The sequence below is a fragment of the Mycetomoellerius zeteki genome, unplaced genomic scaffold, assembly GCF_001594055.1.
Source record: "Mycetomoellerius zeteki isolate Tzet28-1 unplaced genomic scaffold, Tzet1.0 scaffold138, whole genome shotgun sequence".
In the NCBI taxonomy this organism is placed as follows: Eukaryota; Metazoa; Arthropoda; class Insecta; order Hymenoptera; family Formicidae; genus Mycetomoellerius; species Mycetomoellerius zeteki.
The window spans coordinates 366,460-381,407 of NW_017256319.1; the positions used below are offsets into that span (position 1 = coordinate 366,460).

A 14,948-nucleotide genomic window follows, 5' to 3' on the forward strand; every position below is an offset into this window, starting at 1 on the left:
GTTTTTCACACATGCTTACCGATAGAGCATGTTCTTTGTAAACTTCCACAAGTAAATGATGACTTTTAGCTGCACTTTTCTTTAGAAAAAAATAATGAAGTAAAACTTCCCGCAAATGGCGTTTTTCCGATACAAAATTTGACATTTTTAATGCGATAAAATAATAGTTTACATTTTAGTCAAATGAAATGTACTACGTTTTAAAGCTGCGTATACACCTTTCAAGTACATGTATTATCAACTTTAAATGCAGCAGTATGACTATTACCATCTATTGAAAATCCGTAAAGTCATACTTGTACACCTAATATATAAACGTCCGTGTAATAAACTTCGTTGTGTAATACCTTATAAATAGCCTTATAAATAAAATTTTATTCTGTTGAGAAAAACTATATACGCAATATATACACGCACATTTCGTACAAGCATATTCTCACGGTACATTACACTCGCCTAAATTTCAATTTAATGTTTATATTGCAGGACGCCAGTTGTATTAAAAGAAATTTAAAAATATATGGTATTTCGATCTCGTCTACGGTATCTTCTTCACCACACAGACGACATCTTTTATCGTCGTCATTACTTCTATTTGTCACTATTAATTCTGGTCCAAGTAAAGAGCCACACTTATGACATGCCAAAGTCTGCAAATAAATATTTTAATCAGATATTTGTGATTAAATAATCAGATCTGACATATGATTAAATCATGTGTAGATAATGCTTAATAAGTCTATATAGGATATTCAAAAAAAAAGAATATAAAAAAAATTATATCTTATTGCTTACTGTTATTTTATCGGAGCAATGGAAGAGGCGATCTTGAAGAAGATATGAGCAACCATGAGAAATCAGAGCGTCTCGTTCCATCTCTCCAAATCGAATACCGCCGCCGCGCCGACGACCTTTAATAGGTTGCCTCGTTAGCATGTCAATCGGTCCGGTACTTCTCACCTGGAAATGAGATATGTTTAGCTCATTCCTGTTATAATTAAAAAAAAAACAAAGTCGCCCACCATCAAACTATATTAAAAATAGATTAAAAAAACGAATAAGACAAAAAATAAACCGACCAAATGGGAATTGCAATCAAAGTGTAAATACACAAAAAGAAATATAAATATAAAATAAAAAAGGAACATGAAAAGTCCTCTGAATAAGAAGTATCAACTACGATCAAAACTGTATATTAAAATAATAATTCTATATGTAATTTATATTAAATATACTTACTTCAGATATATATGATTGCACGCCGATTACTTTCGAAAGTAATAGAATTATTATTCCAACATTTAACTTTAACCGTAGTTAGCGTTTCTTAGTTAACTGATAAATATTTAGTTTAGGTGACACCTCACCGATTTCAATGTCCTTTAGATATGTTGTAGAGTGTCCTGAAAAGTCGTGCGCCCCGAAGCAGAAGGGAGATGGAGTGGGAGTCGCTTCGCCTAGAAGTTGTGCGCCCCTAAACAGGGGCGGGAGATGGGGTAGAAGTCGCTTCGCGTAGAAGTCATGCGCTCCTAAGCAGGGAGAGGGGAGGTTGAGTGGGATTCGCTTCGCGTGGAAAGTCATATGCTGTAACTTTATTATGAAACTTTAATTTATTATATCTCTCTTCTAAATCAATGTTGTCTCCCACTTAATTCTTGTAGGGAATCACTCAGGACACTCTCCCCTATGACATATCTAAAGGATATTGAAATCGGTGAGGTGTCACCATTAGATATTTACCAATTTATTCATATGTCAGTCTTGTTTCCAATTTATTATGAAAAATTATGTTCTCATTAAATGCCAATATAAATTAACTACCTGCCACTTGTCAGAGACCATGTGTCGCAATCTTTGATAATGCACAATGCCAAAGAAGATACTGGCGTTCATCTCACATCCATAAATGCCCGAATACATTCTTTCAGTTCCATAATAATTATAACCACCAAGTTCTAATAATTTCCCGAAGTAATCCACAGCCGTATTCTCTTCGTCAAATCTAAAGGGCGTGGCATCGTGAACCAACCCATGTACAGCCGCCGATTTTCCAGCCATCACTTCGATCATCATAGCTATGAAAAACAATAATTATCGCTTTATTGCAAAGCCGTTAACATTGAAATTACATCTAAATTACATTTTCTTAGTAATTTCTTATAAAAAAATTAATTTTTAATATTACTTACCCAAATACTTACGTTAAGGACAGATCTAATTGAAAACCAGCAATTCGTCGTTGACTACGTTTACGGCACTCTTAATCGAGTTTAATAACATTCGTAGTTATGAAACTGGTCAATTAGTCGTTCCATTCTTCCGAGGAATAGCTATGATTGGCCAGTTTCATAATTACGGATGTTATTAAACCAGATTAAGAGTGCCGTATAAATGTAGTCCATGTTATATTATATTATATTATTCTATTAGGAGTGTGATTTAGTTTTGAGGGTTTTTGTAAGAGATGGCACTAATGTCAGTGTTGTCAAAGACATTCCAACTATTATTTTTCTAGCGTACCTATTGTCATACGACTTGGGAAACCATGCGGATTGAATATAATATCGGGGACCATTCCAGTCTCCGTAAAGGGTAAATCCTCGACAGGATATAGCCGCGAGAGGATTCCTTTCTGTCCCGCTCTTGACGCGAATTTATCTCCAACGGTGGGATTTCTCTGAAAATTTGATACATTTGAATAAAATATAAATTGTTCAAAATAAGAGTATTCAAAAATATATATTTTACAATTATATACATGCGCGCATGTATATATTTACGTATATATGTATTATAATTGTACCAACAGGAATACGGAATGTAATGCACACCCTTCGCGGATCTTGATTGTTTAATGTACCGCATAGCTTTACATTGTCGATGTAAGCGTTTTCCGTGCTTTTATATTTTCCAATTACATACTGGGCATTATCGGCATCATAATAACTGTCAGATACATGAAATTTTTAGAATAAAGAGACCATAACATAATGATGTTGAAGCTACAAGAGATACTTACGAATAATAGGCATCTCCTTCTTTAATAATAATACGTGGTCTAGGTAAACCGTCAACATCTATTGTTTTCTCAAGATCAGGTCTCTCTGGGTCACGGGCGAAATAACTCTTTTTATCATTCAAATCAACAAACTCGGACTTATAAATTGTTCCATGTCCGAAACCACGTTCGTATGCAGACTTGTTGATGACCATTGCATCTTCCATATCATATCCCTGCACATCAAATTATCGATGTAGAATTAAAAAACAACAAATCGTAGATAGAATTAGAGATTTTCAAGTAAGAGATTAGATATCGTTTTAACAACTTCTGATTGGTCCGTTTTTTAGGATCTGTTTAAGATAGATTGAGATAACTTAGGGAATGAAAGAGTTACTATTCCGTTACTTTTTATAATAACAATTTGATAATGACGTTGCAATTTTTATATATAATGATAGAATTTGAGATAGTATAGATAAAATCAAATAGTATAGATTGAGATAGTAAGATAAAATAAGATAGAATAGATAAAATCGTAATTTTTTAAACTATTATAATCTCGTTTTTGAGAAAAGTCTATGGTAAGATTTGTGTGCAGTTAGTCAAAGAAGCCTCTGAGTTTTACTTGTCACTAACAAGGGAAGTTATATGTGAAAAGTTACATTTTCAACATTTTTTTCTCTCTTATTTCATCGTTAACCTATCGTAGAATTTTGCACACGTCAATTTCGGTACTTCAACTTCATCATATAAAAAAATTAGACATTTCTATGGTAACTCGATTTACTAAAGAACTACCTTAAGCAGGTCCTGAAAAATATGACGGACTGGTGTCCAATCTCTTACTTGAGGATCTTTAGATAGATCATTGATATTAGAAACAAAGTATTAAATAGCAAAATGTAAGCTCACCGTGTATGAGATAACGGCAATTATCGCATTAGTACCCATCGCAAAATCGTCCATATTAATATTATCGTAATGTACTGGCCTAAAGAATGGTGTAGCAGGCGTTTGCAGCCTGTACATTTTCGTTTGTGACTGCTGTTGCCAATTATGGCATGGTGTAGCCATTGTTTGTTTACCCATCTGCGGAGTTATTGAAAAATTAATATATTTCAATCGTTGTGCTATTAATGCATTTACAGTCTGCAAGATTCAGATGCAATTCGGAAGTTTTAATTTTAGGATTATTATATTATTATTAATAATCTGCAGAAAAGGTAAAAAGGTAATATAAGCCAGCTGCAGGTTAGTCGTGTGTAAGAATTCCATATATTTGAAGTGTATTTAAAGTGTTCCATATATTTTCATTCAAAATATTAACGTTGTTTCAATCAAATTCATGACTGAGTTTCAATCTATGTTCTGTAATAACAGAGTGTGGATTAGTATGTCTATTAATATGATTACGATGTTCAGATAATCTAGTATTTAATAATCGTTTCGTTTGACTCGTGTATTAATCGACTGTATACACTTTTTAATTATTCACGGATGAATTTGTTTCAAATCTACGTTGAAGATGACTCAATAATAAGAGTTGAAACGTCTGTAATTTTTACTTTACTTCAAATATAAGGAATTCTTACACACGGACAACCTGTGGCTGGCTTACATTGGCTTTCTATCTTGCTGCGATTTAATCTTTGGAATCTTCAATCAAGATTAAGAATTATTAATAACCCGCAAATAAATAATCATTCATATCCGCAAATATAGATAGTGAACATTGAAATATATTAATTATCTCAATATATATATGGATTTACCTGGCACTGATACATATTTCTTGGACTCTGATTACAATCCGGCAAAGGAATGAGATTAGCTAAATTACTGAAAATTGTTGTCTGGCTTATTTCTTGATGAGTTGTTAACTAGTAAGAAAAAGTAAAATTACATAAAGATTAAAAACTTACACAAAATTGTGTAATACACAATAATTGTGTATACACTCTCTAAATTTCTTGGAGTGAAATCTCACTTCAAAAGAGTTAAAATACTGCCACTGTTGAAAAAGAGTGAAAAATTTGCATTCTTGAATATGAGTGACAGATTTTTTACTGTTTTTTTAAGTGAGATTTTACATTTTTGGAGTGAAATTTACTCCAAAAAAAGGAGTGAAATTTTTTTCCTTTGGACTGAATCTCACTAAAAAAAAAGAATGAAAATCTGTCACTCTTATTCAAGAGTGCAAATTTTTCACTCTTTTTCAATAGTGGTAATATTTTAACTTTTTTGGAATAAGAAACTTCACTCCAAGAACTTTAGAGAGCAAATATATTAAGTGTACAAGTATGACTTTACGAATTTTCAATAAATGGTATAGTCATTCTGCTGGTATTATTTGAAGTTGGCAATACATGTACTTGAAAGGTACGCAGCTTTAAAACATAGTACATTTCATTTGACTAAAGGGTAAATAACTATTATTTTTATCGCATTGAAAATGTCAAATTTTGTACCGGAAAAACGCCATGCGGGAAGTTTTACTTCATTATTTTTTTCTAAAAGAAGTGCAGCTGAAATCATTGTTTGAAAGTCATCGTTTGGAAGCTTACAAAGAACATGCTCAGTAAGCATATGTGAAAAATGGGTTAAACGATTCGAAAGCAATGATTTTGATCTGGATGATAAAGTGCATGGAAAGCCTCTTATGAAGAAATAAAAAATTGGCTTGATAACTGGATCGCTTCAAAACATCCAGACTTCTACCAGCATGGAATCCGTTTATTGCCTGAAAGATGGGCCAAGATTGTGGCTTTTGATGGAGCATACTTTGAATAAAGTAAGAATTTAAGATTTTTATGTTATATCTAATTAATGCGTTTTTTTTTATCAAAAAATCCATAAAATCATACTTGTACACCTAATAAAATTGTATATACTTACTCCTTCATATGCTTCTTGAGGGTTCACACAAATCTCCATGTAAATTTGCTCAAACGTTCCTATAAGTTCAATCTTCTGCGTAGCTAAATTTATTACTGGTCTCATCATTCTAGCCGCGTTAGTAAATAAGAATAATCCCGGATACTGAGCTGGAACATTTTTCTTCGGCACAAGTGCAATCTCCAACGTTGATGGTATCTAAAGAAAAAATATTTCAAATACCATACATACAGTGGTTATAAATCAAAGAATGCATTGTGTTCATAACTCACTTCTTGACCCTTTATTTTAAGCAATCTCAGCTTGTATACTACTTTATTAATAATTTTGTCCTCAATTAATCCAATCAATTTTCCATTTAACATTACATTATACGAGTTTTTCCAATCATCTGCGATAGATAACGGAATCATTCCGAGATCTACCAATACTGCAGGTATCGCAACTGTCTTTTTTGGATCTGCATGTTTTGTGATGATACAATTCATTGTCAAGTGATTGAGTAATCCACATGGAGCACCATCCGGTGTATGAATCGGACAAATAAATCCTATAAACAGATCATAATTATTTACAGATTAATATGTATTATAAAAATCTTGATAAGCTGAGATATATATGCAAGGTGTATATCAGACTTATGGAATCATCTCTAATGAGCAGGTAGAGCGGACTAAATCATTGTAAAATTACACTAAGGTTTGTAATTACCCCATGCATCAGGCAACAATTGTCTAGCTTCAGTAGTCCTCATTTGTTGGAAGAACGCGCCTCTATGTATTGCACGAAAATGACTCATATAACGCATCCGATTGATATTTTCCACAACAATCGTAAGACCAGTGGTTTGCATGAGCCCCAGGCCACTAGATGACCTTACACTTCCAGTAGATAAAAAGTACTCCATTTGTGAGTCAATGTTGCTTCGAAATTTAGTGACGTTCAACATTTCCTCTGAATATATTTAAAAAAAATAAGTTAAATGTATTTGGTTTGATTTTTTCATAATACAAATAAACATAAATAACAATACAAATAAAAATAATTAATTTAATTAAATTAAACTAATTATTAAAGATTCTTTTTATTAATACAAAAATAATAAATTTAAATGTGAAGATTATAGGAGTCAATGCTGGTTGCAACATGCGTAATATTTTTCATAATAATTTAATACAAAAAATTGGCAATACAAATAAAATACTTACGCACACTTAAGGAGTATCTATTACCAGCACTCTTGTCACGTTTGAGAATATGATGTTTAAGTCCTACTAACCACGAATATAATTTCTCTTTAAGAACTTGCAGATACAAATGTCCACCTAATAAACATTCCTGCATCATCACAGCGTCTGCACCTTCAACGGCGCATTTGTTATTCGCAAGAGTGAACAGTTTTTTAGTCATAAATACAAGTAAATGGAACTTATCGGTAGGTTCATCAAGATGAATAGAGATACAATATCTGTACGACAAAATGTAATAATAATATGAAGAATTGCACAAACTAAAAAAATTAATAAGATTCAAACTCACTTAATGATGTAATCACAAACATCTATATCAGTCGCATCTGTAGGCAATTCGGAGAATTTGACTTTAAACATCTTTCCTATATAAGCTTTACACTGTTCATGCCAGTGTAGACCTTCTTCATGCACTGCACGTAACATATTTATGATACTGTTATTGTAATAAAGATCATCTTCGCATCCGGCGATTAATGCTTTGTAAATATATAAATCAGTTACGTCTATCAAACATTTTAATATCAGTATTAATGGCACAAAATACGTAGCTTTCTTGTATGTAAATGCAAGTTTTGCAGAACCATCTGTCACATAGTGCAGTGTATTGCTCTGTAAAGAGACACATATATATGACATATGGGAAAACAAAAAAAAAAATAATGTAAAAAATTTTATTCAGATACATACAATGGAAGAGTTGTCCTCCCGAACACTTCGCAAAATAATACCCAATTCACTGAAATAGTCACCACGACCTTTCCAAGTTGGTCTCTTGACAGCAATGGGATAATTTCGTCTTGTCATTATTAACATACGTATAAGTCGCTCTAAACCTTTAATTATGAAGTATCCACCCCATTCTTGTTCATGTTCATCATGAGCGACTAATTCTTCGGGGTTCATATTGTTCAAGTTACATCGATTAGACTAAAAAATATCATGTATTTTTGTAAAAAAAGGAATCATGAATTTATTTATATATATATATATATATAAATGGAAATATTTACTCAAAATGCAACCATATAAAACAGTAAGTGCAGAAGGCTCAACAAATGACAGTAAGAAAATTATATTTAGTTTTTACCTTGACCATAATTGGAACTTCTCCTAAATCTTTTTCAATAGGTTCTTGCTCTTTACCATTGACAGACCACCCGAGTCTTGCTACTATTTTACCTTTATAAGTAGAACCTCTTTGTCGACATTCTGTCGGATATATTTTACATGTTTTCACACCAATTGTACTAGAAGGAACAGTAGGCTTATAGATGTGTACATCATCCATCCAGAGAACTATCTTGTCGCCATTAGTAAGAGTTAAATATACTGGTGTACAATCCTTTAAACTGTAAAAAAGGCCATCCTCCAGCATATAATTAAAGGAATCAATATGAGGCACACCTAGAGATTGCAATAGCTGAAACAAATAGTAAAATTGATAATGTAATATTCTGCTCTAAAAGAACCTTATCAAAGCATTTTTCTTATAACAGGCATTGAATTTTACAGCTTTTCTAACAACATAAGTACAGGTTGTTTTTTAATACCTTGACATACATTCACAAATATAGCCAAATAAAAATATTAAACATTAACAATAATTAAACAATCATATTTTCAGGAAAAATCTTATTTAACATGTCAGACTTAAAACTTACCATTCCTGTTTCTATTAATATAATATAATATAATTAATTTAATACACAACAATAGATAATAAGTCTATTTTTTATTCCTACACTAGATTGAAACTCGCTTTCTTAGAACTTTATTTTTCACTTTCGTCAAATATATATATATATATGTGTGTGTGTATCATTTTGGCTGCTTTCTTTTTAGGTGATACAGTCGACACAAGTATCATTCTATCTTTGTCATTCATTGAATGCCAAAAAGGATAAAATAATGTTTGTGTCAAGTGTATCCTCTAAAAAAAAAGCAGCCTTTATGTTCCAAAAGTGTACATTAGTTCAGCCATGGAAAACACCTTTAATTAATCTTTTGATATTAGTAGACATTATTTTATATAACTTTATAAAAAATTTATAAGAGAAGATATACAATTTCACGTCACTCTATATGTAACTTTAATAAAAGCCTATAGCTTTATACATATCAATATGTACGTACTAACCTCATTCTGTCTATCGGGCGGTTTGCCGAAATTCAGCGATGTGTTCGTCAATTTAGGTTCAATCAACATATTTGACAGAATCGTTACGAATTACAGATTACGATTTCTTCCAAAAATACTTTGCTTTCAGTTACAAACGTAATCGTTGTATTCTCAAAAATTTCAGTTTTTGAAGAACATATATATATGTAAACGACATACCACACGCAACCACATGTGACAAACCGGCCAGACGCTGCCAAACGCCACAGAATATGCCAGACGCCCACTAATGGGTGCATTCAGTACTACAACCGCTCACTGGCTACATTGGCTACGTTTACACCGTGCGCTTAGTCCACGACCTATACGATAGGTGTCTTTGTTTAATATACAGGATAAACAAGGACATCTATTGTATAGGCCGCGGCCTAAATGGACGGTGTAAACGTAGCCAACGCTCAGTGAGCACTTGTATCTTATTGGCATATTCCGTTAGAACTAAAAATATAGACCAAACAGATACAATTGTAGTACTGAATGCACCCAATAAGTGTAATAACTCCAAAAATTTAACTCCAACGCAGATTGTTTTTCAATATCCAATTATGAAATACGAAATATGTTCCAATAGTAGATTTCATAAATTATTATTTAATAAATAATTTAATAAATAAATAATAAATAAATAATTTAATAATTAAATAAAAAACTAATTAATTTATTATATTTATTAAATTTTTAATACATTTTATTTGTAATGCTTTTTAAAAGCTATTTTTTTATTATTTGCATAAAGGGCAGAAGATTCATGATCGATGACAAAATTTTAGCACTCGCTGTATAAACAATCTGAATCTTTGTTACAAATTACTATCAAAATTATTTGTTTTATCAAGTGCTACAACTCTGAAATGTTTAGGCAATAGATTTTATACTTCATATTTTTTATACTAATCATATATTTTTTTGTACTATTCATTGTGATTACAGTTATTTTATATTAACTATTTTATAGTAACTTTTTTCTTATATATAAACGTGTTTTATTTTTTTAGTTATGGAAATTAAAGCTTTTAATACATTATTAATATTAATTCCAGATAGCATGCGACGTCCATTGGACATCGTATGCTGTCTGGAAAAATTTATTTAACACATTTGTATAATTTTTTTATTAAATAAACAAGTGCTTATACAGATTATTAATTCAGTAATTGTGGTATATCAAGTGTAAGGATAAGACAAAGATTTATTTTATTTCCCAGTAAACGAGAATGAATTGAAATGGATTAAAATAGATTCCGATTTTCAGAAATATGGACAAATAAAATAAATCCTTATTAATCCTTTTTAAAAATAAATCTCAATCCAAATGTATTTTTATTTATTTATAGGCATAAAGTACATTTCTATGCCTTTCAATCTAAAAGATAATATCAGCTTTTTCTTTTTGTGCATCGTAAATACTGCTCAATTCAAAATTCTGAATAAGAAATGCAGTTTTTGGATCCAATTGAATCCAATTGAATCTAACCGAATCCAATTGAATAAACAAAAATTTCAATCCATTTTAATCCATTTTTTATTACTGGATTTTTATTGTAATGCATTTTAGAATGTAAAATACATGTTATATTATTTATCTTATATAATTATCAATCCTATCTTGCTCTCCTCAACTCCACTCATCGATATTTATATCTTGTACGATATCTGTATCTTCTCTCGGCAAATTTTCATCCTCGATATTGCTGGCTATCTTCTGTTTTTTGTTTTTCTTACGTTTTTTCGTCTTATTTAATAACTTTTTCTTTTTTGTTTCGGATTCCGTACCCTTCAATCGAAGCTCAAATTCGCTCTCTTCTTCACTATCTTCTGCATTTCGCTCGTCCAGTTTCTGCTTCTTCGATGTTTTCACCGGTACATTGAGTACCTCTTCGTTCTTCGTAAGAAGTTTAAGCATCTGAGATTTATGAATTTCAATCCAAGAAGAATAGAATTTGAATATTTCTGTACCATCTGTTTTCATTCTATTTTCCCAATTTATGATCTCCGCCATATTCTTCAAGTCTATCGTTATTTTAGTACGCTCAGCTTCAATATATTTTCTATTTTCCTCAATCATATTTAGAAGCTGTTTTATCTTCTTGCAATAAGCTGCTACATGACACTTCTTCAAAAATGCTTTTAACTGTAAAACAAAATATATCAATTCAATTTATTTATGATAAATCTAATAAAAATCAACAGTTTCCGTTTTAATTTTTTTTTAATACCTGTATTATACAAGGTATGTATACATCTGGAAAATATATCTTATAACTATCATTTGCTGCATTTTCCAATATAAATCGGTAAACGGTTTCAATAATACTATCTTTGAAACCATTTTCTACCAATTGCGATTTTGACATCCTTAATATGCAAATAAGTGGTATAGGTTTCATCGTAACTGCTTTATGCCTTTTATTAAAGTCGTAAGAATCCAGTATCTAAACAGAAAAATTTGACATAAAATATTTGCACATTCTAAAATTACAAATGTTTAAGAATAAAAAATGATTGATACCTCGAAAAGAAATGGTAAAATAGGTATAAATGTTCCTGTTTTTTTAGAAATAGTTATTAACATTTCTATGCAGTGAAATCGCAATGGATAGTATTGTGCCGTTGGAATTACTTTTATTGTTCCAACAATAATCTGTTAATAAATAAAATGTAACATAGTTTTTATAATATTTTTGATTTTCTTCAGGGGTGCCAAAGGGTTTACCGATTATCGCCGTGTCATAATTGCATTAGCAATAGATCACGACACTAACTCGCAAACCCTTTGGCACTTCGTAATTTTTATAATATTACATATATAATAACAATTTGCTTGTTTCTACTTATGTAGAATTTTAATTTTAACTTTTACTTTTTATTTTTTTCTAGTTTTAAAAATTAGAAAAGAGTAAAGAATGAATAATTATATAAACCAAGATTAACATTAATCTACATTGATAGAAATGGACATAAATTAACTAATACCTGAACTAATGGATATAACAGTGATCGTAACATTGATTTCTCTTTTGATTTAATTATTAATTCTGTCCAGAAACGCAAAGAATTTATATACTGCCAATTATATACAGCTTGAAAGTTTTCCTGAAAAAAAAAAAGTTTAAATCCTGGAATAGATATTATGAAAAATACAAATGATCTTTTTAAAAATTACCTGTTTCTTCAATGTTATGGCGTTTCTTAAATTAATTGCTAATTGCCTGATATATAAAAAGGCATGATTGTATGAAACATTATGATCGAGTAGATAAATTTCAACTAAAGAATGTTTCATAAAATTTATTCCTGGTAACGTGTTAGGTGAAACAAATTTTGTATTTTGAACATATTTCACATACATAGTCTGAAAGAAAAATTTTTTTAATAATACAACTGTGATACAAACAATTCATAAATATTCTTTTTATCATAATATATGGATCTCACCTTTAATAGTTTCTCTATTACAGATTCTTTGTTAGTTGTATGTGTTGTAATATGTAGTATATTTAAGAAAGCTGTAACTCGAACAGTTTCTTCTGCAGATGACCAAAACTTTATCAAAATCCTTAATAATGGTTTAGTTAAAGACGAAAATGAGCGGGTATAAAGCAACATTTGATGTAGATGCTTTAGAAGTACTATGAGAATACTGGGTGACGCTACACTTTGTAATAACTACGAAAATGATATATTAGTGTTATATGTTTAAGTTAAACAAAATAATTAAATATTTAACAAATACATACTTTGATTAAATCAGACAAATACAATTTTAAGATCCATCGTATTTTTCCAAATCTTTTAGATTTATGTGCTTCCTGTGATTCTTGATCCAGCTTCAAAAAACGTTTAAATGCATCAGGTAGATACGTTATACATAGTTGCACTACACCATTGAATACTAAAATTTATCAAATTTTAATAGATTAATTAAAAAATAGTAAACAGCTTGATAATGGAAGTTGGAACTTACTAGCGCTCCCTTCTACTTTATATTCTGTAGTCTTATCAGGTACTACTGCAACACTGTTTAAAGCTGCATGGAAGGCTTCTACAGCACATTTAATAGTGATTATCGATCTATAAATTAAACATAATAGTTATTTTGCTATTAATTCAACAAATAATAAGTCAATGATAACTTACCTATCTGTTTGTATTTCTTGTTGCCAATTCTTCAATAATTGTTTAGTGATTTTCTTTTTAGAGTCACCTTCAGTTTCTTCCGGCTGAAAATCGCTATCGTCGCTAGCAATCTACAAATAATATTGCTTGAAAATAAAAACAGAAAAATAATTAAAATTGTTCATAAAAAAATGTTTACCACTAAATTTTCATTAGGAATATGTCTATTATTGTTCATCGAAGAATTATCATCATCTTCGTCATCTGATACTTTAAAATCCAGAAGATTTTTGTCATTTTCTTTCAGATATTTATAAAACTCGGGATCAGTATCTTTCAGTTTCATTAACGACTTTTTGTGCTCTGCTGGATCCAAATTATCTTCACTGTTGTCACTATCCATCTGTTCATTGTTTTCATTATCTATGTAAAAAGACAATAAAGAATGAAATATATAATTTAATCTATAAAAGAAACCCAAATGTTTTAGATCATACCTATGTTTTTATCTTCTTCACTATCATCAGATATATCGCTATCTGTTTCAAAATTTTGTTCAAAGAACTCTTCTGTGGTCAACTTACTCAAATTTTTTTTCTTTCTCTTAGCAATCACTGATTTTTTATCTTTTGTGGAGTTAAGAGGTTTCTGGCTTACCTTCTTCACCTTCATTTTGATGATAAATGAACTTTTACAATTGATTTGAATAATCTGAAAAAATTTTGTATATTGTGAGTTTAAAATATATAACTGAACATATAGGTGAGAAATAGAATATGATTAACACTTTTATAACCCTATATTTTTATATTTAAGTAGTATTTAAAAAATTATTTATTATTTCATTAATACAACAGACACTTTGTTTCTCTTAATTATAACCTGTACTTTATCCAATTATTAATACGTACATCATAAATGTTATATGATACACTTATAAACACAAATTTCTTATTTCTCCACGTGCTTTCATATCATTTCGCATCACAGAGATCACAGTCATCACAGAATCTACACAGTTTCCAAGTTACGAGCTACGTCAGAATGGCTGCGTTCAGCAGAACGTTTGTTTTGCAACTGTTGGAAGTTTCCTTCGCGCTGATTGGATCATACTTTTAGATCTAGAAGAATGGTCCTATCTCAGCAGACAATGGCTGCGTTCAGCAGACTCAACAGTTTTGCAACCGTTTTATGATTGGCTGCGTTCAGCAGACTCACAGTTTTGCAACCGTTTTATGATTGGCTGCGTTCAGCAGAACGTTTGTTTTGCAACTGTTGTAAGTTTCCTTCGCGCTAATTGGATCATACTTTTAGATCTAGAAGAATGGTCCTATCTCAGCAGACAATCATAAAACGGTTGCAAAACTGTTGAGTCTGCTGAACGCAGCCAATCTTCAATGCGAAGTCTGATTCCGGCCTAAGATAGTTTTAAAATAAAAACGGACTATGAATACCGTCCCATGTTTCGCGTTTCATAGTTGGTACATTGGGTACCCGCTTT

General features: G+C 30.7%; 2 protein-coding genes across 2 annotated transcripts; both read right to left on the bottom strand.

Annotated features, from left to right (window-relative positions):
• Positions 1-424: 424 nt before the first annotated feature.
• RpI135 (RNA polymerase I subunit Rpl135) lies at positions 425-9,489 on the bottom strand. The gene is made up of 16 exons (XM_018462340.1): positions 9,290-9,489; positions 8,240-8,572; positions 7,840-8,079; positions 7,439-7,761; positions 7,108-7,367; positions 6,611-6,853; positions 6,172-6,449; positions 5,900-6,097; positions 4,777-4,884; positions 3,917-4,093; positions 3,020-3,234; positions 2,808-2,946; positions 2,521-2,677; positions 1,822-2,075; positions 796-960; positions 425-650 (listed from the first exon to the last, which is right to left on the bottom strand). The coding sequence occupies exons 1-16, from the start codon at positions 9,356-9,358 to the stop codon at positions 447-449; spliced, it is 3,363 nt and encodes a 1,120-aa protein (XP_018317842.1). The 5' UTR covers positions 9,359-9,489; the 3' UTR covers positions 425-446.
• Positions 9,490-10,945: 1,456 nt separating this feature from the next.
• LOC108731791 (nucleolar complex protein 2 homolog) lies at positions 10,946-14,472 on the bottom strand. Its single transcript, XM_018462295.1, has 12 exons — positions 14,359-14,472; positions 13,945-14,158; positions 13,647-13,870; positions 13,469-13,578; positions 13,296-13,402; positions 13,069-13,223; positions 12,767-12,997; positions 12,495-12,683; positions 12,305-12,424; positions 11,841-11,972; positions 11,548-11,763; positions 10,946-11,462 (listed from the first exon to the last, which is right to left on the bottom strand). The coding sequence occupies exons 2-12, from the start codon at positions 14,117-14,119 to the stop codon at positions 10,947-10,949; spliced, it is 2,175 nt and encodes a 724-aa protein (XP_018317797.1). The 5' UTR covers positions 14,120-14,158; positions 14,359-14,472; the 3' UTR covers position 10,946.
• Between the last annotated feature and the right edge of the window lie 476 nt (positions 14,473-14,948).